At 41.7% G+C, this 25,697-nt stretch overlaps 1 protein-coding gene across 3 annotated transcripts in view; it reads left to right on the top strand.

The window, feature by feature from the left end:
• The window catches only part of efemp1 (EGF containing fibulin extracellular matrix protein 1), a 58,243-nt gene extending 45,731 nt beyond the window's left edge, over window positions 1-12,512 (top strand). For all 3 annotated transcript variants that reach the window (XM_036583296.1, XM_036583295.1, XM_036583294.1), the window contains 5 exons: window positions 1,827-1,946; window positions 3,829-3,948; window positions 6,244-6,367; window positions 8,978-9,170; window positions 10,839-12,512. In XM_036583296.1, coding sequence (XP_036439189.1) covers window positions 1,827-1,946; window positions 3,829-3,948; window positions 6,244-6,367; window positions 8,978-9,170; window positions 10,839-11,000 — 719 coding nt within the window. In that variant the 3' untranslated portion in view covers window positions 11,001-12,512. The remainder of the gene's footprint in view (window positions 1-1,826; window positions 1,947-3,828; window positions 3,949-6,243; window positions 6,368-8,977; window positions 9,171-10,838) is intronic.
• The last annotated feature ends 13,185 nt before the right edge of the window (window positions 12,513-25,697 follow it).

Below are 25,697 nucleotides of genomic sequence, written 5' to 3'. Positions count from 1 at the left end.
TTCAACTGAAAATTTCGAATCTGCACTTTTGACACAATGTCTATGATGCTTTAATGAGCCATGATTGAGAAATAATCAAGTCAACCTGAACTCGAAATCGGCTATGTTTACCTTATTAGTTCAAATCCCTGGTCAGATTATCATGTTAACGACAGGTCACCGTACTATACCATTTAAATGACACATTTCTTGTTTTCCTTATAAGCTGCCCTGTTTACTTGGATTATATAAACATCCATTAGGCATAAAAAATAATATTAACCAATAATATCATGTTTCACATTCATTAAAGAAGACATAAGTGTCAGTTCTACAGCATGGAAGGTGTATATGCAATGGGGGGCCCAATCCTGGTCCTGGGGATCCACCACCCTGGAGAGTTCAGATCCCACACACCTGGTTCTAGTTTTTTAGATCATCCCTGACGGTCTTCATTACCTGGATCATGATTAGGGTAGATTAGAGTTGGAGCTGGTAGATCTTCAGGACCAAGGTTGAGCACTCCTGTCCTAGCTTAAAAAACCCTTTTCAGTTTTGACCCAAAGCTCTTAAGTATAGGTCTGGATGGTCCTAATTTCGGGGTCTCGGGACGGTACATTTCAATGTTAAAGCTTCAGTGAGTCTGCATGTTCTCCCCGTGTCTGCGTAGGTTTCCTCCGGGTACTCCGGTTTCCTCCCACAGTCCAAAGACGTGCAGTCAGGCCAGTTGGGGATGCTAAATTGCCCCTAGGAGTGAGTGTGTGTGAATGTATATGACTGTGAGTCTGCCATGTGATGGACTGGCGGCCTGTCCCAGGGTATTCCCCGCCTTCCACCTAATGAGCACTGTGATAGGCTCCAGCACCCCCGCGACCCAGGAGGATAAGCGGCTTAGAAGATGGATGAATGAATAAAACCTCAACAGTAACGTTAATGATTCGAAGTTAGAATCTGATATTAATTCATCACTTTTGCACTCTGAACTAACGTTGAAACAACATCAGAAGTTTCAGTATAACACCAACATCGTCAGAGATGTCTTCTTTATCTGCAGCGAGAATCAAATTTAACCTCTTTATCCTAACAAAGCCTTTTCAATTGTTTCTGGTTTACTTCATGGGATCTCCTCTCTCCTTGGGTGCTATGAAAAAGCGAGGAATCAAGCTAGATTGTTAGCTGGTTGTTGTACAAATCACGTAACAGTAAGAACGTACTTCTTTCTGTCTGTTATTTCGAGAGCAGTCACGTTTCTCAATCAAAAAATGACCAATAAATAGGTTAATTTTGCTTGTTAGCAAATATCAAATGAACAGCTATGAACAGGCACTTTGCCATCATAATGGTAAAGTAGTGGCTTTACAAAGGCTGATACTGTTGTTTTATCTATGCATTGTTTAACTGTCCATTTCTACAGACAACAGAAACTTCATAGGCAATTTGGCATGATTTGGGCCTGTATTTTGTCCAGTGCTAATTGGTGGACATATGCTTCCATTACATGTTAGCCACATTAGCCTCGTAGCTCTGTATAAACTGTGCTTTTTCATTACAGCACTTTAAGGAGTCATTTGTACTGCTGAACATTTGATCTGGTTCTGGTTCTGGAGATTTTCATTTAGCCCCCAAAAAAGAACATTTTACCAATAAAAATGCAAGTCTGGTATTTAAGGGACTGTTTGGGAAGGATTTTACGAGGAATCATACGAGGAAGAATCGTACAGGGGAGCTTTTAAACTGCCAAAATGCATTTTTTTTCTCATTTCAGTCATTTTTAATGTAATTGTTTTTCCTGCATTATAATGTGAAGGTCTGGATACTTTGCTGATCTGGCTTCTGTCTCTTTTCAGATGTGAACGAGTGTCAGGTCAGTCAGCCGTGCGAGCATCAGTGCCACAACCTCATTGGCTCATTCATCTGCCAGTGTAACCGGGGCTTTGAGCTGGCTCCGGACTCCGTCTCCTGCATAGGTAAGGACAACCACAGTATAACTGCTTGCAGTGGCGTAGGGTTCATTTAAGCCTTTGGGGGGTGGGGGTGGGCCTACTCATACTGCCCAACCTATTATATGCTTAGTGTAAACGTTAGTGTTAAGGATATATTACAATAAGAATGTACCATTAAATATGCAGAAAACATTCTCAGCTTGAAAATGACTTACGTAACAATAAAAATCTATAGTAGTAATGCTGCTATTCAAATTACTGGATATTATATTTTAAACAGAGATGTTGTGCTATGAATCTCCCCCTTACCAGAACTATTCACAGTTATAATGCAGCATAATGGAAGTGTTGTATTCATATATCTTTATAGGTTCATCAGTGTCAGCTTTTATATGATATAATTACATAATTACATGCACTTTATCATCATAAACCCATAAAAGCAAAAAACAGCACTGGTTTATGGTGGTCACCCGGCATTGCCATGCTGGTTGACCAGCATACCAGCATCCAAAACACAGCATATGTTGGTTTTGCTGTTGACTATGTTTGGTTTTCCAGCAGAAAAAGTTTGTTATTTATCATAGAATTGTATTTATTCAATTTACTTTTAGCTAAAAGCTTATCCTCTATTCCATGGAGGTTTAATCGATGGAAAAGTGATAAAATTCAATACTTCTAAGTTTACTAAACTACTTTACATAGAATAACGAAGGACAGAAATGAAGGAAATATAAGTAAATTGGACTGTGTGTGGAAAATGAGTGATGAAAAGTGCATTTTGTCCAACACTCTGCTTAACCACTGGTAGGCCACCTTGAATACGCTGGGCAAAAAGCCAGTGGGCCGCCAGCTTTGCCGTTAGCGGGCCTGCTGTCCTCTTGCTGTCTGGGAAATTATCTAGCTAACTATCATAAATAGCTACATCATTCATATTTAATGCCAGGGGAGCATTAAGCTGGCAGTGGCTTACATTATACATTATCACACACAGTCTTCCCAGTTTACCTCGTTTTTAAACATCCTTGTCATTCTTGAGCTTTAGAAAGGTGGAGCTAGCACAGTCTGCTACAGTAAAGGCCCATAAAAGAAGTTGCTGTTTGCTCCTATGTGTTCATTGTCAGAGAATACAGTTATATATGAATAGAAACCTTTTAGAAGTTTTAAAGCAGTATCATTTTCAAACATTTGCCAAATTTAGCAACCAGAGGCATCCAACACACCACAACACACAAAAGCTAAGTCACAATGATGCCTTAAGGGGGGATTAATGGGAGAGACATGACCCCCACATCCCCCTGACAAAGCTATGCTTATATGTCCTGAAACACTAGCTTTAGCCTGACATGCTCAGCATCGAAGCTGCCCTCCACAAGAGTCTAATAACAGCCGAAACAGACCTCGCTAGCTTCGCGAGGTATTTAGTGTTTGGCACTGCGCAGGAATGCATAGCTGACCGCTAGCCATGTTTTCAACCTGGTGCTAGATATGTTCAGTGTAATTGCTAGCATTGGCAGCTGCTGTGACAGTGTTTCTCAAGCTTAGCTTCCAGCACGCATGAAGACATTAAGGAGACCAGGTACAGGTGATTGGGAGCTAATGTGGGCCGTCTAGTGAGTCCCATACACTAGTTTGAGAAACAGACCTCCGCTGCCAAAGCTAGCAATGCCGCTAAACACATCAAGTACCAGGCTAGCAGTCAGCTATGCATTCCTGCCCAGTGCCAGACTCTAAATATCTCACGATGCTAGCACAAGCCTGAGGTTGCTTCTGGCTGTTGGTGTTTCTAGGCTGCGGAGGAGTGAAACAGCGTCGCTGACGCTACAGTTTTGTTCTTGTATGACAGCAGTGTGCTCTTGCTGATGTTGTGCCCGTTTTTTGTGCTCTGTTTTTTTTTTGCGTCCAGACATCGACGAGTGCGCCTACTCTCCCTACATGTGCCAGTACGCGTGCATCAACACCCCGGGCGAATATTCCTGCACCTGCCCCGATGGATACCAGCTCCAGGGAACAAGAATGTGTCAAGGTACTGGCCTCCTCCTCCTCCTCCCAGGGATGAAATACGACTCTCAGCCCTGCCTTGCCCTCTTTTCCTACCTCACCCCACCCCACCTCGCTTAGGATCCGTATCGAGCTGGATGCTTCGGCGCCCGGGGAGATATATAGCGGAATATGGGCTCGGAACGCTCCACCACACTGTCATGGAAAGAATGCAAAGGCCAGGGCGTACGCAAACAAGGCGGCGGCGTTGAGCCCTGCGAAAGCCCCCCCGTTTTGGAGATTTATGTATGTGGGCTTTTTCGAAATCGGGGACTTTGAAACGGTGTTGTTTTTTCCTCTGCCCCGTGTTGTGTGAATGGGTTGGAAAGAGAGAGAGAGAGTGAGGGCGAGAGAGGGAGCGAGACTGATGAATCTGTGCTGCTGTGTCAGAAATAGCTCCCCTTCAGTCGCGAGGGCTCTTTGATGGTGCGGAACTCTTTGGTGTGTGGGTGTGTGTCTACACGCCTGGGTACACTCCATGCTTGCCTGAGCTGTAAGCTTTAGGGATATCCCATGTTTCGAAGCAGCAGGATTCTCCCTTCCAGCGCTCTTACGGTAACTGAGGGACCAGGGGCTTAGTAAGGTTTTAATCTTAATGCTCGGTGGGCTGCTTTGCCAGACACAGATTTAGCCTAAGCCTAGGCTTAAGAGATTTTCAGTGCTGAATCACTATTGCCATTGCAGTTTAGTCCAGTAGTCCAAGACGAGGCTTAATTCAAGGCCTGGGAAACCAGCCGTATGTGACATGTTCTTTAACGTGGGCCATGTAGCTTGTGTTAGCCGTGATTATCATTTAATGGTTTTGACTACAGGCTTAAAAATAAAGGGTTCTTTAGAGCGGTGCCTTCGGATCGTCCTTTTCAAGGCGCTAAGGCTAGCATTTTTACCTTTTTATATCCTTTTTGTTTTAGGATGCACCGATATAGGAAAGCTGATATCTGCCGACACTGATAAATATACATGGTGGGCAATATGACGATATCATGATACATTATTGTCGTAATATGCTTTTCTGAGCATATTGTGGATATCGTCAGTACTTGAAGACAACTAACTACATGTTTCATTACAAAGTGAGCTTAATTAGGCCTGTTTAATTGGATTTAGTTCAGTGCAGTTTATCAAACGGTCAAAAAATCATTGTAGTTTTAGGTTTATTATTACATACTTATTACAGTATTTTTAGTTGGTGGCACTACAGGTTCTCTTTTGTTTATTCCAACTTATTCAATCTCAGAAAAACTAAATATTTTGATGCATATTGTGTATCGTGAAAATGTCTTGAAGTATCGTGATATAATATTTTTGCCATATCGCCCACCTCTACATATACTTTTATCAAAAGTAGAAATTGCTAATAAGTCCTATCCTAGTATAGGAACCCAGCGTCACCGATTACAATAAATACATTATCAAATTGTTTTTAAAAACAATTATCTGCCAGGATCTTCCGATATTATCATGCATCCCTAGTACTAGAAACATCACCATAGAACGATGCCATAGAAGACCCATTTTTGGTTTCCTAAAGAACCTTTCAAAGATGCATTCTAAAACTACCGTTTAATATGCTGTAGCCAGCATTGTATGCCTTAACATCTTCGGTTTGACAGAATTTTTGTGTTTTTCAGTCAGTCAGCATCCTTTCACTACAATACCCAGCATGCATTATGCAAACACAGCCTGCAACCCTTGGGAATCCCCTCCACCAAAAGAAATCTCCTGATGTAGCGCAGATGTAGAGACTAATAAGAACAAACATGACATTCAGCTTTCTAGCAGTGACATTAGCTATGTAACATCTTAAACAGCTACAAAATCCACCCCGAAGCTCCTCCCACCTTCAAGATACATCATCAGAAGGTTTTTCCTAGCCTTTAAACTGGAAAATCTCATGTGAGACTATTGTGGCACCAGCGCTGGAGGCATGTTTACAACAGATGTAGCGATGGTTATATTGTTACTTTTTGGCCAGAGTTTCCTTTTAAGAAGAGTTTCAGTAAAAGTGTGAAGAACTTTTTAAAGAAAGTTCATACACATCACGTAAAGGTCCTGTATTAGTTAAAGGTCAGTCACTGGACCGTACATCCAAGCCATGAACATTAGAAACCACTGTTTTAAAGTGTACTAGAATGAAAGGCGTCTTGAGGTTTGCCTGCTCCATTAATAACAGCAGTAATGCTATGAGGTTATAACAGCCGTTGTGTAATATAGGAATGCCCTGCAGAGTGTGAACTGTGTGAAGACTGCACAGATTGACTGTTTTTCTTGGTTCTGGCAGACATTAACGAGTGTGAAACAGGCCATGAATGCACCGAGGAGGAGATGTGCTGGAACTACTTTGGAGGCTACCGGTGCTACCCCCGAAATCCCTGCCCGGAGCCTTATGTGCGCACGACGGAAAAGTAAGTCCATCTGGCTGCGCTCTCAAAGCCAGATGCGTCTGTAAAGGGCAAGTTTTTCATGTGCTGTGACAACCTGGACTCACCAGCAGGAAGGAAATAAAGCCCACTGATGCCTTGTACAAACAATTTGTACATCAAACTAGCATATTGATGTAACTGACCTATCCATGCTCTGCCCACCAATTTCGGTCTTTAGTAGTTGGACAAGCTTTACAGAACACCATTCACAAAGTACCTAATTTAGAGAGCAGTTTGACAAATTTACTGTCAAATTAGCTACATTCATAGTGATTTATTACATTTTTATATGTATTAAAGGTCTGTTAGGATAGACTGGGTGTAGTTGTTTTCTTAGCCCTTCTTGCCTTACAGCCACAGCCAGCATCTGTAAATATGGCCAGTATCATGGAATTACCCCTCGGAGTATCTTTAACCATACAACAACTTTCTGGTTAACATATCAATCAGATTTGATTGAACTTTGATTACAGTTACACTGTCAGAAAAAAGGTACTGTTTTGTTCGTCAAAGTACAAACAATGTCAATGTTCCCTCAAGAAGTACAACCCCATTTCCAAAAAATGTAAATAAGAACAAAATGCAATGATGTGCAAATCATTTAAACACTATTGAAAATAGTACAAAGACAACATATCAAATGTGGAGACTTTTATTGTTTATTGAACAATATTTGCCCATTTTGAATTTGATGCTAATAACACATTCCAAAAAAGTTGGGGCGGGGGCAACAAAAGGCTGGTAAATTTGTTTAATGCTAAAAAAACACCTGGTGCTTGATAGGCAACAAGTCAGTGACGTGATTGATTATAAAAGGAGCATTCCAGAGTCTTTCAGAAGTAAAGATGAGGAGGGGTTCACCACTCTGTGAAAGACTGCACGAGCAAACAGTGCAACAAGATCTTTTACTTTTCATCATCTACGGTACATAATAACATGATTCAGAGATTCAGAGAAATCTGAGAGAAATCTGGAGAAATCTCTGTATGTAAGGGACAAGACCAAATAACAGTATTTGCTGGCTGTGATCTTTGGGCCCTCAGACAGCACTGCATTAAAAACAGACATGATTCTGCAGTGGAAATCAAAAAAGGCAGATATTTCTCAAAAAACAAACATTCTCAAACATTTGTTATGTTGTTTTTTGTAGTATTTTCCTTTAAAAATATGGTTTACATGATTTGCAAATCATTGCATTCTATTTTTATTCACATTTTGCACAGCGTCCCAACTTTTTTGAAAATGGGGCTGTACAACGATGGTTTTAAGGTCCAGTTGTGCACCTTAGATAAGTTTTCTCAGGGTATTTGTATCATTACATAACCTGATGTTTTAAAATAAAACATACATAACTGAGATGGAATACGGTAAGGTTATATTCTCCAACTAAGGGGACTGAAGATGTTCCCTTGAGGGTACTACCCAAGTAACAAGATAGGTACCACCGCAGTGGCAGTTTAGTACCTTTTTTCTGAGAGACATTAGACAAATTAGACAAAATGGTACTTCCCCTTTGCTCTGTAAAGCTTGTCCAATGTAGAAACTCTTGCTACGAAGGAATGTGTCGGTGGCCTCTGCATGGAATTTAGCTGTTGAGGTTGAATATGAGTAATTAGGGATAAAAATCTGTGAGAAATTTAGGGTATAAACCTCACACTAATAGGCTGATCAGTAAGTATTATAGTACACGACCTCCAAAATACCTAAATATAAGCCGCTTTTTCACTGCATGGAACGGCTCGACTCGACTCGACTCGCTTTTGGTACCAGCTACTTCGTTTTCCACTGCAGAAATAGTGCCCCCCTCAGTGTAGCTGGTTGTCATAGCGACGCCAAATGAAACTGCCAAGATGTGAAGGAGACAAATTTTGTTCAAAAGAGCCTGAGGGCAGCAAGACAAAACACTCCTGACAATAAAAAGACAGTTTGGAAAAACTACATCAGAGTTCAGGCGACGAGATGATTCTGGTTGCTCTAAAGAGGCGACGCAAGAGGGATCGCTAACCTGGTAGCTAACGTTAACATATGTGTTTAACGATTCCGATCAGTCGGTGGTCTGTAGCGTTTTTACATCAGTATTGGCCCAGCTCACTTGGAACCTCGACAGAGGTGATACCAAAGAAGTACCAGGTATCAGGTGCCAAATTTTGCCTAGTGGAAAACCCAAAAAGGTGAGTCGAGTCGAGCTGGTACAATGCAAGTACCTACATGTGTGTAAACGGTCATAATCTTACAATAAACTGTTTGTTGGTCAAAAAATAAGCTAATGTTCGCATGGTTGGCATCGTTTTTATTATCTACAGCAGCATAGCCCAGCAGAAACTCAACATTACATGGAAACTAGCAACTCTAAACGAACATTGTAGCAGTCTGATCTGAAAAATGTAGCTGTGCACTGCAGTTTCTCATTAGGTTGAATGGGAGTGTCCTGCAAAGCCTGTCTAGCACTGTAACAGTCAATTACGAGAGAACGCATTTGTGGGTGGGGCATGGGCAGATCAATGATCTTATGCCTTGGGAAGGTGAAGAGGGGGTTAGTACAGACTGCCAAACGTGTAAAAAAGGTTAAAGTGTCTTCTGTCTGTCTTCTAGCCGATGTGTCTGCCAGCCCACCGCTGCATGTCGCGGCATTCCACAGTCCATCGTTTATAAGTACATGAGCATTCACTCGGATCGCACCGTACCAGCAGACATCTTCCAGATCCAAGCCACCAACATCTACCCCAACACGCACAACACCTTCAGGATCAGAGCCGGCAACGAAGGAGGGGAGTTCTTCCTGAGGGTTAGTGATACATTTTAAATAGTTTGAAATATTACCTTCTGCTGTTTCTGTGCATACAGTAAAGCAGTTTTAGACCCAAGCCTTGTCTTTTAATGAGTGATTATTTTTACAAATACACCGATCAAGTATAACATTCTGACCACCTCCTTGTTTCTACGCTCATTGTCCATTTTATCAGCTCCACTTACTGTATAGGTGCACAACACACTGATCCACCACCCAAATAGTACCTGCTCTGTGAGGGTCCATGGGGGTCCTGACCACTGAAGAACAGGGTAAAAGGGGGCTAACAAAGTATGCAGAGAAACAGATGGACTACAGTCTGTAACTGTAGAACTACAAAGTGCACCTATGTAGTAAGTGGAGCTGATAAAATGGACAAAGAGCGTAGAAACAAGGAGGTGGTCATAATGTTATGCCTGATCGGTGTATATTTTGCTGTCTGGTGTAGCTTCTACTATACACTACATGGGCAAAAGTATGTGGACACCCCTTCTAATTAGTGTGTTTAACTGTTTCAGCCACAATCATTAACTGGTCGGGAGATACTAAATTGCCCCTAGGTGCGAATGTGTGTGCCCTGTGATGGACTTTCCTGCCTTCCACCCAATGAGCGCTGGGACCCAAGAGCATAAGTGGCTTAGCTGAAGATGAAAGTTTGTCATATTTGTGCTCTTCTGGAGCTTCTCTGTTACTGCGAAGTGCAACAACAACTGAACTGAGTGCTGAAATGTGTAGGACATTGAAATCAATGTTGCAGCACTCATTACAGAGTTTGTTGATTGGGTTTCCATGGCTGAGCAGCCACAAGTAAATCTCACCATACGAAAATCACCATGCGCAGTGCCAAGCGTCAGCTGGAGTGGTATAAAACACACCTCACCTCCACTGGACTCTGGTGTAGTGGAAATGCGTTCCCTGGAGTGATAAATCATGCTTCACCAGGAGATGCCAGATGCCAGGAGAATGCTACCTGCTTGAACGCATAGAGCCAACTATACAGTTTGGTAGAGGGGGAATAAAGGGTCTGGGGCCATTAATTATGGTTTGGACTCCTTATTTCCAGTGAAGGGAAATCGGTATGCCACAGTATTCAGAGACATTCCAGAGGATTGTATGCTTTTAACTTTGTGGCAACAGTTTGGGTAAGGCCCTTTCCTATTTCAGCACGGCCATAAAGAAACAGTTTAGAAAGAAACAGTTTGTTGTGTTTGGTGTGGAGGAACTTGACTGGCCTTGACTGCTCCGTCCAGCACCTTTGGGATGAACTGGAATGCTGACTGTGAGCCAGGTCTTATCCCCCAACATCAGTGCCTGACCTCCCTAATGCTCCTGTGGATGAATGTAAGCGAATCCCTACAACAGTATTCCAACATCTATTGGAAAGCTTTCCCAAAAGGGGGGACAAACTGCATATAAATGGCCATAGTTTTGGAACAAGATGCTCAACAAGCGCATATGGATGTGATTTTCATGTGTCCATGTACTTTTGACCATGTGGTGTACTATATAATACAGCATTTTTACTGCAGTGTCCAAATGGACAAGTGAGGTTTAGGATAAAAAAGAAACATCAGGCAGCTCTGGGTTTGTTCATCGCTACATATATATATATTATCATCGTGTGACTGAATTATGCCTTTAATTTGATGACCTTGCTTCTTGCAGCGTTCCAGCAACGTCAGTGCAATGCTGGTGCTGACCAAGTCCCTAGAGGGCCCTCTGGAGCTGATCGTCGATCTCGAGATGATCACTCACCACACCGTCACAAACTATCGCACCAGCTCATTATTACGGCTCACCATCATCGTAGGACCGTACGCCTTCTAATGGTCACCATAACCGCCGCTTCACATGTTTAAACATATCCAGTACGCTACAATCTAGCTCCCCACTGCAACAATGGCTAGACATTACAAACTGCTTCATCGGGTGCGGGTTGAGAGTCTTTACGGTGTTAATGCTGAAATCCAAAGACAGCTGTAGTTGACCCCTCAGCTATCTTTTGGAACAGCTTAAAAAGTATGTTGATCTGAAAGCGGCCCACAACCCTGTAGAAGTTAGAAAGCTAACCAAAAAAAGTCTTAGAAACTTCCATAGTCTTAACGGTGGAAGTGCATGTTTGACAGGTCCAGGACAGGATAAGTATGTTATGAACTTCTGTTAAAGAATGTAAGGTAGTGTCTCCACGGCGACAGGGATTGAGCTGCAGTTGAGACCCAGCAGCAAGGTATAACCATCAAATGGTGTAGTTGCTTGTTTCCTCATTGAAGTTAATGCAGATAAATTGTGCAGGTTAAAAGAACTTTTTTTAGGTTTTACATTTTACGCAATTGACTTATTGGTGATAAAAACAACACCAGTAGTTGTTTGGCTATTCGTATCAAAAACTGGCACCAAATCTCCTGCTTCGTATGTAGTTTGAGCTATCAGTAAGTAGGAAATGAATAAATATGAAATAATTAGCAAATCCATGGATATCTTCTTTTAAAAGGCGGTTGAACGGTTTGAAAAATTGGTGGAGTCATCAAACCAGCCATTCAGAGTGGTTTGACGTGCAGTGGTTCACGGTGGGGAAGCTTTCTGCTTTCTTCACAGTGGTGATAGAAAACGGGTCAAAATATTGACACAAGTTTATTTTATTTACCATCGAAAACCACCAGTGAACCTACATAAGTGTTCATATGGAATGTTGAGGATGGAAAAATGTTAAATCTGGAAAAACAAGTTTTCCTTGGGTACTATTTTGCCTCATAGCACCCTTCCCACCATAAATGGAGGCCCGAATCTTGTCTCAAAACTATCGTGAAAGGCATCAGACAGCACCTTAGTTACCATTTCATTCAATGCCTTTCTGTGAGGGAGCTTTTAGAGGTGGACGTCTGGTTCCTATCACCACCAGTGTGAACAGTTCGTACTCTAGAAAGACGCATTTCACATGAAACCACTCTGAATGACTTTCTTTACATCTTACAGATGGAATTATCCAGAAACGCTGGAATTTCCTTGTAATTTCACCCTATTTACTCATAGCTCACTGGACTTAAGAGGGGGGGAGTAACTCTTCAGTGCCCCCTGTCCGTTCCAATGTCTTCTCCCCCCTCACCATTGAGCAAGGCGTTGTCAGGCATCAGGATTAATAAGGTGAAGTCATGTTTGATGGGGGACGAACTGCTATGTGTTGAGGTATTTTCAAATCTACACAAGCGCTTGATGAAAGAGTTAGCCGGAGCTGTTTATGTGCTTGGATGATGCCACTTTAATAAAGCCAGATTAGTTTCCTATTCATTTGAACGCCGCTCTTTAACTACTCTCAGTGGCAAACAGGCAACAGAACAAAAACGGCCAGGAAATGATGGCAATGCCGCGGTCTGGCAGAGCTTATGAGTATTTCACACAAATGGACCGAATGGGCTAATGCAGTGGAAAGCGTTTGATATTGGTTCCAGTGGGGTTACCCTGGAAAAAGATCTGCTTGTGTTCTCGATCCAAGACATAAAACATAGCCAAGCATCGTCGCATGCACTTTGAGCGTTTCTATTGATGAATCCAGTTCAGCACAGCCATAACCCATGCAAGAGCAAGAAGTCCATTGTTTTATAGCTATATTACAACCCGTTTTATGTACAGCACTGATGAAGTGGAAATAACCTACTTCAAGTAGTTACATTCTGTTTTCGCTTTTAAATCCATAATAGCCACTGGTCTTCGGTCCTGACATGGACATAAACACATTTTGTCTTTAATCACTACTGTAGAGAACATGTAGCCCAATTTCCACAATCTAACACGCAGTGTCTTATATATGACTACAGTAATAACTGCAATAGCTGCATTTTTGTATATTCTCAGTGCCATTCAGTTTAAAAAAAAAGCTCTATGCAGTTGAAGATCTGAGATGCTCTCTTTATTTAAAACTGGTTTCTTACATAATCATGAATGTTTTGTACTCTGAAGATGGATGAGGATTGTTGTAAAGAAATAAAGATTATATTTAAGATTAATATTGAATATATTTTGGTTTTTTGTTCAAACTACAGTTAATAAAAGTCAGGATCTGTCGGTGTTCATCTATTGTTGGCCATGCTGGTAATCTTGGATCCCTTCTTTTAATGTGTTGTTTGAATTGCGCCCAAGCGAAGCTTCAGAGATTTCAATCACGACTGGATTGCTGGCATGCTGGAGCTGTTTAGGTGCTGCAGAAGACTTACATGTTTTGACACGTTTTCCCCCGGCAGGCAAATCATAATAATCTACAGGCAAAATTAAAGCTGAACTCTTAGAAAAAAAATGCTACTGCAGGGTTTTTTTTATTGCTAGATGCTTTATGTGGAATCATTTCCACTAAATTGAAGCTCTTTTGAGTTCTTTTGGAGATCTTAAGGGTTTTAACATTGGGGCACAGCAATGTTTGTCACTGTGAGCAATCGACATATCAGTGGGTCTGCGTCCACCAAACGATGGCTGGAACTGAGTTTATTGAACCAGTTTTTTCCAGCTATGTGAGTACATGAGCTTTACTCTTAGGAGAGTCCCATGTGTGCAGTACTGTGCAAAAGTCAGAGGCCACCCTTCATTTATTTAATTCCCAGTCAAAGTAGCCATAAAGTACAATCAGGGTGAAAACAAAACATATAATTCCTTAATAATTGAATATAGTATCAATATTGTCAGTCTCTATTGTGTCCACTCTTTACCTTCATAGCAGCTTCCATTCTTTTCAGGAGACTCACTTTCAGTTCCACAAAGAAACTGCAGACTCACCTCCAAAGTTCAGTCTTAGAAGCTGGTTGATTGTTTTCTGAAGTAATCAAACACATTCAGTGGTGTTGAGGTCTGGACTCTGGGGTGGTCAGTCCATTGTTCAGCATCTTTGTTTGATGTGTCCGTCTCCTTTTCTCAGTGAGGGTCTTCTTGATCAGCTACACATCCTTTCAGACCCACAGCGCTGAGTCGTCTTCTCACAGTGGAAGGATGGACAGAAACACCTGTGGATGTTTTCAGATCTGAAGCAGCTTGATTTTCTCCTCTCTCTCAAAGATGAAAGCTTTAAGTGCTGTTTATCTGATGGGGAGCAGTTTTGGTGTCTACCAGGTCTTCCAGGTGGTTGTTAGGAGTCTCAACTTCTTTTGGAACCTTCTTTCTCCTTCCTAGAAATGAAAATGCATCAGAAATAAAAAATGAAAATAAATAAAAAAGGCAGCATATTGATTTTATGAAGGAAATGTTTCATGTCTCTTTTGAGTCATTATGTTCTAGCATGTCCAACACTTAAGACAGAGTCAGGCTATATAGAAGAACACAGCTGAACGCTGTCAGTAAGGAACTTGGATAGCGTAGTTGCACTCCTGTATTCGAACCAAGAACCTTTACAAATGTTTATCCTAACCCTGCAGAACACCACCTGATTTGGTAAGTAGGTTCTTCTCTTTGCCACGGAGGTTGGTCACAGAAATCAGGTACTGTAGCAATAAATAACATCTGAGTGTGAAGATCCTTCTGAAAGTTTAATGAACCTCCACAAAATGTCGAGGTCCTGAGAAGAACACATAAATAGGTGCAGTGTACACTCTTAAAAAACATGGTTCTTCAAGGGTCCCATATAGAACTATGAACACTCAAAGAAACATTTGCATGCTTGAACGGTTCTTTGCATGGAGAAAGGGTTCTTAAGATTGTCGGAGGCTGTGATGTATATGATTCTATGAAGAACCTTTTTAAAGACGTTTCTATATATCACTAAAAAAAGGGTTCTGCTATTGTTAGGATGTTAAGCTTGTTTACAATAGAAGAACCCTTTTGAAAAAGGTTCTAAATCGTACCATCTACAGCACATTCTACATCAGTCTGAAGAATGATTTCACCGTGCAAAGAATCATTTAATCATGCAGGAGGTTCTTTGAGTGCTTAAGATTCTATCTAGAACAATTTTCTTCACTAAAGAACACGTGAAGAACCTTCATTTTTAAGTGTGCATCAATTTGAAGAACAATTTCACCATGCAAAGAGCCCTTTAATCATGCAAAAGGTTCTTTGAGTGTTCTTGTTTCTATATAGAACCATTTTTTTCACTAAAGAATCCTTGAAAAACCATAATGTTTGTGTGCCTCAGTCTGAAGAATGATTTCACCATGCAAAGAACCCTTTAATCATGCCAAAGGTTCTTTGAGTGCTCATGGTTCTATATAGAGCCATTTTTTTAGTAATGAACCCTTGAAGAACCATTACTTTAAGTGTGCATCAGTCTAAAAAAATGATTTCACCGTGCAAAGAACCATTTTAGCACGCAAATGGTTCTTTGAGTATTCTTGGTTCTATATAGAACCCTTGTCTGTACTATAGAACCCTTAAAGAACCATCGTCTTTAAGTGTGCATCAATCTAAATAACGATTTCACCATGTAAACAACTATTTAAGCATACATATGGTTCTTTGAGTGTTCTTGGGTCTATATAGAACCATTGTCTTTCCTAAAGAACCCTTGAAGAACCATCTTTTTTTAGAGCGTTGCCCTGAATGGCCTCCTTCCTTGGAGAATTGTTTCATAAAACTTTAGAAAACGGATTTTACCTTTTCTTAAAAATGCATTATTTGTAAAGCACTTTGAATGGCCACAGTGCATGAGAGGTGCTAGATAAGTAAACCTGCCTTGCCTTTCCTACAAGAAGAACAAGAATGAACCCCCACATTTGTTCTAGAGTCCCTCAAAGATCTCACTGCCCCATACCATCACATGTAAAAGTGGTGAGGCCTTTCGTTGAAAGGCCCTTGGCCTGTTACTGGTCACCAGGAACGTGGCTTGTTAATGTGAACCAGACTGCTGTCAGATCTTGGTGATAAATACCTCTCTGTTCCATGTCATCATGAGTGTCTTACTCACGGACACCCACTGGGTCCGCTCGGACTGAGCTCATGTTCATGGCAAGGAGAGAAAGAGAGCGCGAGCAAGGAGCCGATCTCTGCTGGGTGCAACTCCCACGGAGGAACGGAGCCAGATCCCACTCAATCATGCAGGGCGTGCCGACCATCGCGCTGTTGCGCTGTGCGAAACACGATCAGTCACTGCCCTCTTAACTTCATGCTGCGCTTCTGCTTGCCAAGCGTTATTTGGTGCTCCTGAGACCGGGATGCTTCTGCGCTGGGTCGCAGGAGAGTGGAAGAGTTCTTCCTTCTGAATCATCTCCTGCCCAACTGTATTTATCTGAGTTAGGTCATGACAGATCCTCCAGGTCATAAATAGTGGGCCAGGAGGGAAGGGGCCGGGTTAACCGAAAGAACAAGTGATGTACTGGAAGCATGCATCACTGTCATGCCCAGAGGAGTCGGCTCATACCTGCTACAACTGGCATATCTACAAAAACTGGAACGCGTTTAGTCCGATCTCCAATCCCAAATACCACACGCTGAGGTTGGAAACCTGAGCTGGGTGTTGATAGTGTGATGGCGTCTTCTTCAGATTGTGTAAAAGACGCTGAGTGTCCAGAGTCATAAAACATGGAAAAAGTACACTCAGAATTTCCATAACAAAGTAGGTTGATGGGAATCTAGAAGACGTCTCTGAAGACCCTGTAATGCTAACACACAGTGAAGTTTATGGCTTTTTGTAAGCAGGCAGGAAAGATGTGGTTTTCAATTTGTCTTGCCCAAGACCTGTTCTAGACCTCAAGAGCTGAGCCAGACACCATGGTGCCAAGATTTGTACATATTTGTCAGCCAAGTTTTGGGCAGCAGCCACCCTGTAAAGACACTTCTAATATGCAAAGTAGGCAGTTAAGATGCTTCAGTAACTTAATGTTAGTGTACAACTCACCAGAAGTTGATCCACCAAGATAAGTTTGGTGCCCAGATTTTGGCTTTAGGACACAGTATGACCTACTGTGATCTATAAAAATGATCAAAAGTTCACCATGTAGCTGAACGCTGTGAATGAATCCCATTCCCCTTCACATGCACTCATGTCACACAGGCATATTGACACTAAATTACATTCAATTTCTGCAGTGTTGTTCTGTAAATACATCAGTCAAACAGTTTTATTTTAGAAAAAATAAACATAACCTGTAGCGTAACCATGTTGTGTATCCAGCACAACACCTGTGGTTGCCTACGGCCTTTGGCTACACCAACATGTGGCTCTTTTACTGCCCTGTTGTGGCTCCACAGCAGAATTAGATTAGTAGGTAAAAATAAAATAATCCTCCTTTACAGTAAAATAAAGCTCTGCTGATCGTTCAACACAGTTTAATAATAAATGTCTTAAACTCTGGAGTTAATGTAGAACTGCTAATTCACCCTTTAACCCTGAAGATCAGCACAGACTGCTGGTCACCATAGCAACACAGACAATCTCGCCTAGCTAGTAGCTAACCAAAAGGCAAAAAGAGAGATTTACGGTAAACATCGATAATTTGGAGATGAATGGACTTACTTGCATTTATAATCACTCCAGCTGGTTTCCTGATACGTTTAATCTGTAGTGAGAAACTGTCAAACACGAAAAAGTCATGAGGCTGAAGTCAGTTTCTCATTCAACAGCTTCTTGTTTGAATTTTCCCGTTCCGCCTTAAATGGTGCAGCAGTTGCATTCTCATCCTTTAAGGAGGAATGGAAAAAATCAAACGAAAGACTGGCAAATAAGAAGCTCATAAAAAATTGAACGGTGCGAGACATTTTACAAGAAATTGTTCTGCAGTTTTGTGGAAAAGTTTCCTGCTGGAGATGTGAGAAAAGCAGCTATAGCTGAGCTAAAGCTTAAAGCAGAGCAGAGTAAGTCTGTGTTTTTGTTTATATTATATTTTTTAGCCCCTTACTAGAACATCAGCACATACCGAGACACATTTACAGCCGAGATGGACAAAAAATGTCGTGGCTCTCAATGTGGTTTGATTTTTGTTGAAAGGACAAAATGGCTCTACTTAACATTTGGGTTGCTGACCTCTGGGCCAACTGCTGAGACGAGGACTCAGGTCAGCGACTTGTACGCCAGTCGCACTCAAGTTGCATGTTGACTGTCTTATTAGGAAACCATCAGATGCATCTGCAATCAGAACACCTAATAAACCATTAGAGTCATTTACATTGTGATATCAACCCATCAGGAAAACACTAAATACCATTACTGACTCAACCAACAGACACTTTTAATGGCTTTTATGGATTATTTCAGCAGGGTTTGCATATCAATTGTGCTATGGTCATGCACAGTCATCTCAGCAATCCTGTGGAGTCTACCCTGCTGGAAATATACAGTAAAGACCAGCATGGCTTGTCACTAGCATATGTTGTGTTTTGGCTGCTGGTATGCTGGTCAACCACCATGACCAAGCAGGGTGACCAGCTAGACCAGCATAAACCAGCTTAGATCATCATGGAATTCATGCTGGCCTGTGTTGTTCGTGTTATCAGGGTAATCATACATCCTCATTGGATGAATCATACTTATCAGAGTTGCCAGCAACTCTGGGAGGGACCTCAAAAGGCATAGGTAGGTTTGTATGTGCCTGACGTTTTGTGAATAAGCGCAACAAAGTTAGCACTTAACTGAATTAAATCAGTAACAAGTTTTACAGTTAACTGTAAAGACTTTCATGCTAATGAATATGTGCTAACGTGCTAACTCTGCCTAAAGGTTTCTTGAGAATTGAAATCAGTGTGAGGTTGGGCTTCACAACGTTCTCCACAGCTCACAGTGGGGTCAATGGGGTCAGATTAGGCTTCAGAAAAGATGAAGTGCTACAAGCAATAAATTGAGTGCTAAAAGGAAGGAACAACAACTTGAAAAGGTTGACTAGCCTGCAGTTTGAATAGCAAGTAAGCTAGCTAGCACAACAGCTATTAGCTGAAGTTGTCAGCTAATCTAGTTTAAGTTGCAGATAACATTCCTTGAAAGTTTTCACTGAAACTCCGGCTGGATTAGCTTTTGCACTTGCTTTATATTAGCTATAGCTAGCATACATGCTATATAAACAACAGACTAAGCAGCTGTTTCAATCTGATTTGCCGCTTTGCTTTTAACACCTCGTTTACTGCATGTAGCGCCTAAGTTTGTCCTTCATATTGAAGGTCTTTCTTTAATAAAAGGCTCAATATCTAAAGCCGTATGGAACCTGTGGGTGTTCAATTCTGTTCAATGCTAATAATGAGACTAGGCCAAAAATCTCTGCTAAAGACTCGACTTCACTGGTTCACTGTAAGTCTATGTGACCTTAATGAACACTTGGATGCAGTTTGAGTGGAAGATTTCAGAGAAGTTTTGAGAATGTATACTGAAAAGATTCGGTTGACTTCTCATGTTTGTTAGCAACGTTAGCCTCATAGCTCCGGCTAAATTGGACACCAAACATGTCTTCGCTGATTAACTACATCTGGGGTGAGTGGAAAGTTGTGTTTTAGGTTTGATTTGTCACCAGATTGTTGCTTTAGTGAGTGTACACAGTGTTAAACCATTTAATGTTATACATCATAACAGAAAAGGGAGCGGCGTATCACCACTTGCCAGCCTGGCTGGAATAATCTGTGAACTCATGAATGAACACAGAATGTATATCCGGTGTCAGCCGGGCCAAAGCCAGGAGAGGGCTTGTTTAGAGAGACAAAATACAGAAAAGGTGAGAAATTGCTTTATTGGATGGTATTTGAGACCGGGGGAAAAAATTAGATGAGGTCACTCGTTGCTTTTGGCAAACATTGCTTTTGAAAGTGGCACACACGCCTTCTCACTCCGAGGAAAAAGGCCTATTTATCAAGCTACTGTTGTGCCAGTGTGAACTCCCTGGTCAACTGACGCTATGGTGTATTGCTAGCATGACATACTGGTACCACTGTACATAAAATATAGCAGCTTTATATGAGCCAGATGAATAGCACTTACTGCCTGGAGCTTGAATCTGTGCTGTATAGCTATGCAGTTGGCTAAATGTGTCTAAATGTGCTTAATTTGGTAGTTGCTGGAACATCGTTGCACAGTCACCTGGGATATCTGATCAAACAATCTCAGTTAAAACGAAGTTATGGTTTTTGTTAAGGTGTTAGGCCACAGTGAGCTGCTTGAACGCCTTGATAAAGAGTCTACAAGTCTCTGGAACTACACTGGAGGGATGGAACACCGTTCTTCTGAAAGATTTTCCCTCAGTTGGTGTTTTGATGATGGTGGTGGAGAACGCTGTCTAACACATCAGCCCAAAATCTCCCATTGGTGTTTGATGTCATGCTCATAAAGCCCTTCAGTGACCCCTCGTGCCCTGGAAGACCACTCCCATTGTGCAGCACTGCTTTGACGATCCACTTGTACCAGCGCAACATACACTAACACACCATGCACGTCAGTGTCACTGCGGTGCTAAGAATGACCCACCACCCAAATACTACCTGTTCTGTGGGGCTCCAGACCTTTGAAGAACAACGCAGAGAAACAGATGGACTACAGTCTGTAACTGTAGAACTACAAAGTGCTCCTATATGGTCAGTTGGGCTGATAAAATAGACAGTGAGTGTAGAAACAAGGAGGTGGTTTTAATGCAGTGGCTGGTCGGTGCTTATATAAATGTACTGAACACATAAACAAATGAGGCTCCTTGAGAAAGCATCAAAAAAACAGCAGTAGCTACAAAATCTTGAAGAGTTTGGGTGGTGCAGTGACAAACGCAGAACTAGTAGAGATCAAAGTGTGGAATATGTAATCTATCATACTTATAAAGGGCCTAATGTCGCATGCATTAGAGCAAAAAAAAGATCTACGAATGTCCTTTCGGGATGCACTCCATTGAAATCTCATGACAAACAGCTTGCCTTTTAAACAAACGTCCAAACATCGTGTGCATGTGCCTTTCCCCGCAAAGGATGATACTAATAGCCCCCATTTTTTTCCCCCCACATCTGGCCTGGATTTCGAGTGCGATGCAGCACTTCTTCAAATTTTCCACTCTCTCAAACCCCCGAGCCCCGGAGGGGAGCTGGAGAGTGATGGACAGGCTGGCAATACCGGCTCCAGAGTGCTTTCCCCGTCATTGATTATTTACTTTAGTCAGGGGTGTGTTTTTCGGGCATGTAGGACTGGCGCTGTAATAGCGGGATCACTTTATCCCTGATTAAATTCCGCCCCCGCCCTTCGCGTATCTCGCCTTCCAGAGATGTTCGGCATACCAGCGGCTTTTATTGACTTGTTGGAGCAAACAGAGGAAGCAAGCTCTGCCTTGTAAAGTGCACTTCACTGGAGCTTACATTCAACCACTGGCATTAAACAGTGCGGAGGGGGGCTTAATTAGAGAAGGGGCTATTCCGATACAGATGCTGAAACCTCGTGTGTCGGCTGATACTGATACCAGTGCGATACCTTTTTCACTTAAAGCTTCAAAGTGAGCTATTTTTAACTGAAGCACTTCACGTTTGTCAAAAGTATGTGGACACCCCTCATTGTTATCGAGTTCATGTGTGGCAGCCACACTCATTGCTAACTGGTGTATGAAATCAAGCACACAGCCATCTCCCAGACAAACACTGGCAGTAGAACTGGCTGTACTGAAGAGCTCAGAGAAATGGCACTGACCTTTGCCACATGCCAGTTTGTGAAGTGACTGCCCTGCTAGAGCTGCCCTGCTCAACTGTAAGTGGTATTATTGTGAAATGTAGGCGACTAGGAGCAACAACATGAAGCCATGCAGTGGTAGACCATGCAAACTCACAGAGCGGGGCTGCCAAGTGCTCAAGTGTATAGCACATAAAAGTTGCCTGTCCTCTGTTGTATGTGGCACTGTATGACGATCGAATATGAAAATGGACAAAGGTATGGACAAGCTGATGAAGTTCAGGCTTTGAGATGGCTGCTACTACAGTTTTTAGCTATGCAACAGACCTTTTGACTACAAAAGCAAGTCTGTTTGCGATTACATACGAACTAAGAGCACTTTGATTCCGGCACGGTGCTGTTGGGATGTCCAGTAAGTTTCTGTTAAATGTTAGCTACATTAGCTTCATAACTTAAGTGCAAAACTAGCCCAATATTGCCTTAACAAGTTGGCTACATTTCACTGGGAAAAATGTTGTACATTTTCACCAGACTATTGTTTTAAACTGCTTCAAGCTATTCCAGATATAACCAACAGCAATATTCTGGGGTTCAACTGCATTTTAAAGCTGCAGTCAGGAACTGAATCCTAAAGTTTACCCTTTTAAGTCAATGTGATGACAAGACACAGAACACCAGGCCTATTCCCTGACCGACATCAGTGAATTACAGCGCAAGAGCCATGTGGTTAAACCGCACAGTGCCTGCTGTGAAAGCGGTCAGGCCGTTCCAAGGCAATAATTCTGTCAGGAAGGGCAAACACGAGAAAATAATCGCCTATTAGGCAGTATCAGCTTGCCTTCCATTCTGTTTTATAAGGAATCTTACAGTTTGAAAACGCTTCCATCGCGATGGCTGGGTGCCATTAAGCTTCTAAGCCTTCTCTGCTTGGTTCAAGTGAAAGTACAGAGCATTCTATTCAGCAAAACAGTGGTTCAAATGGTGAACGGCCAGTTAAAACAAGAAAAGAAAATGCTGCTTTATGCAGTGTGGCGATGCTGTATGTTCCTGATTAGTGCAATGAGCTAATCGCGGGAAGTCCTCACCTCAAAGCTGGCAAAGGCCAGCCGAGTATAGTTAATGTTATTGGAGACCAGCTTGTAAGTCCTTTTCACCAAAGGGTTTGGTGTTGCCGCTAGAGGAAAATGCACCGTGACTCATCTAGAGCTCCATTTAGAGAGTCCAAGGTCTCTTGTTTCCAGGGTCCTGTTTTCCTAGGGCCCTATTTTTCAGAGTCTTATGTTCCCATTTGTCTTGATATGCGTCTCAGCAAAGAATCTTATCTCTCAAGTTTGAACCACAGTAATCATAACATACAGTAGATGGCTTGAAACTTTGTAAACCCTTAATAATTTTCTATATTTTTGCATAAATTTGACCTAAAACGTCATGAGATTTTCACACAAATCCTAATAGTAAATAAAGAGAACCAAATTAGACAAATGAGACAAAAATATTAGACTTGGTCATTTATTCATTGAGGAAAATAATCCAATATTGCATATTTGTGAATGTCTGATGACATGCAGAAATATAGAAAGTTCTAAAGGGTTCACACACGTTCAAGCACCACTGTACATATATAAGCATCTACAGTAGTACTGTGGTGATGTGTCAGAAACCACCCTTCATTTATTTGATTTCCAGTCAAAACGGCGATTAAATACAAGTTATCTGTTTTTCAGCATCAGAAAAAATCAGGAAACATGTTTAACAGAAAATTACACAGCAGCCTCCAACATCAAACATGATATCACCCCATTTAATTTGTGTACTCTGTACTATTGTTCACTCTGCTTCCACTTTAACTCTTCCAATCTTATAACCAACCCATTACAGCTGCAACAAAAGCTGCTCCCAAAGATCTCACTAGCCACGTTTACATGCAGCCTGATAATCCGTTAATAATCCGACTAATAGCTCAATCGGAATAGAATACGTCCATGTAAACACCTCAATCGGAATAGTCTAATCCGATTGAGGCCATTCGGAATACAATTTCTATCCGATTAAACGAGGTGGGTAAACTTCTAAATAATCCGTTAAATAGAAGAATAATAGCCATGTAAACGCCTGAATCCGATTACATTCCAATCGGAACGTGTAAGTATATTCTGCGCATGTGCGTCGCGTCAGGGCGAAAGTTTACACCGCTCAACATGGCGGAGCAGAAACTGGTCTGGACCTCACGTGATGTTCGCTGTCATGGTAACGTTTACTCTAAGCGCTACTCCACGCATGCGCGTCATTTTGCATCGGATTACTTGTAGTGAGCATGTAAACGAAGATTGTTGAATAGAGTGCATATAAACACCTCAGTCTAAATCTGTAATCGCATTGTATTCAATCGGATTGGCAAAAATCGTTGCATGTAAACACAGCCACTGACATTCAGTTCCCATTCAAACAGACACTAACATTCAGGCAAATAACTACCCAAACTCACCTCAGCTGCCTTGCACTTTTCTTTCTCATGCGCATCTAAAATGGCTAAAGGAGATATTTCTTAGATTGGATATAAGATAATTCACTTGCATAAGGAGAAATTCAAAGGAAAAATATGAGTTTCCGAAAGTCTAGTTCAGAAAAGACCACCAAAACTGTCCCAGTCAGATCAACAGCACTTAAACCTTTCATCTCTGAGTCTCAGTTTGTCATTGGGATTACTTGGATTGTGAGAAACAGAACATGCAACCAACTTCTGAGACTGAACTTTGGAGGTGTGAGGAAATATCCCTGAAGAAAAACTGAAAGTGAGTCTCCCGAAAAGAATGGAAGAGTGGACACACTAAACACTAACACTAAATACTGAAAAGCCTCTGTTAATTTCCTGTTAAATATGTTTTCTGCTTTTTTCTAACACTGAAAATGTACATGTAACGGTGTGTGAAGGGTGGTCTCTGACTTTTGCACAGCGCTGTATATGGATCATTCAAAAACAAATTCATTATAAACTACTTAAAGTTTGACACTCAGAAACAACATCTGTCATTTAAGACGTTGGGATCTAGCGGCACACCCGATTACATTCACAGCAGCCATAACACAAACGTTTTCATGTGTATTATGTCTGTGTCTCTGTGTTCAGACATGATTGCAGTTCATCTGTGGCTTGTTCTCCAACTTCATGAAGGCTTTTAAATACACACTTTGGTGTCTGTGGTTTCTTCTCTCCTTTCACCTCACAATAAAACCTCCACCTCAGCTCAGGGTTGACAGGTCGTAATTTGCATACAGGCTTACTTCAGTGACTTACTTGAAAGGAATAGTTCAGCAAAAAAATATTCAAATCACTCTATTTATTCTTTACCACAAATGTAGTCGATCAGCCAAGACATGTTTGGTGTTGGCAGTTTGCTTCTTTAACTTTGTATTGGAGCTACAAGGCTAATGTGGTTAACAAGTAATGGACAAAATAGCAACATGTAAACTGCAAGCCATAATTATCACAGTTGATCTCAAACTATTATGGAGTTGATAAGTAATCTCAAAAAGACTTGCTATCTTGTTATCTATGAATATGAACAAAACAACAAAATATTTTAGATTCAAGACGACTGTTACTGCTGTTTGGGAGTGTATCTCTGTTCCCAGGGTCTTATTTTCCTAGGAGACCCTGAAAAAACAGGGCCCTATGTTTTCAGGGTCTTATTTTCCCAGAGCCCTATGTTTTCAGGGCCCTATAAACCCAGGCTTTTATTTTCCCAGGGCCATTTGTTCCAAGGGTCCTGTTTTCCCAGAGTCTTATCTTCCCAGGGCCCTATGTTTACAGGGTCTCATTTTCCTAGAGCCATATGTTCCGAGAGTCTTTTTTTCCAGGGCCCTATGTTCCTAGGGTCCAATTTAACTAGGGCTCTATGTTCCTAGGGTCTTATTTTCCTAGGGTCCTATATTCCCAGGGTCTTATTTCCCAGGGCCCTATGTTTTTAGGATCCTCTGTTCCCAGGGTCCTCTTTTCCTAGGGC

The sequence above is a fragment of the Colossoma macropomum genome, unplaced genomic scaffold (genome assembly GCF_904425465.1).
Source record: "Colossoma macropomum unplaced genomic scaffold, Colossoma_macropomum, whole genome shotgun sequence".
In the NCBI taxonomy this organism is placed as follows: domain Eukaryota; kingdom Metazoa; phylum Chordata; class Actinopteri; order Characiformes; family Serrasalmidae; genus Colossoma; species Colossoma macropomum.
The sequence above is the reverse complement of the archived record's forward strand: the minus strand, read 5'-3'. Positions and strand labels throughout refer to the sequence as shown.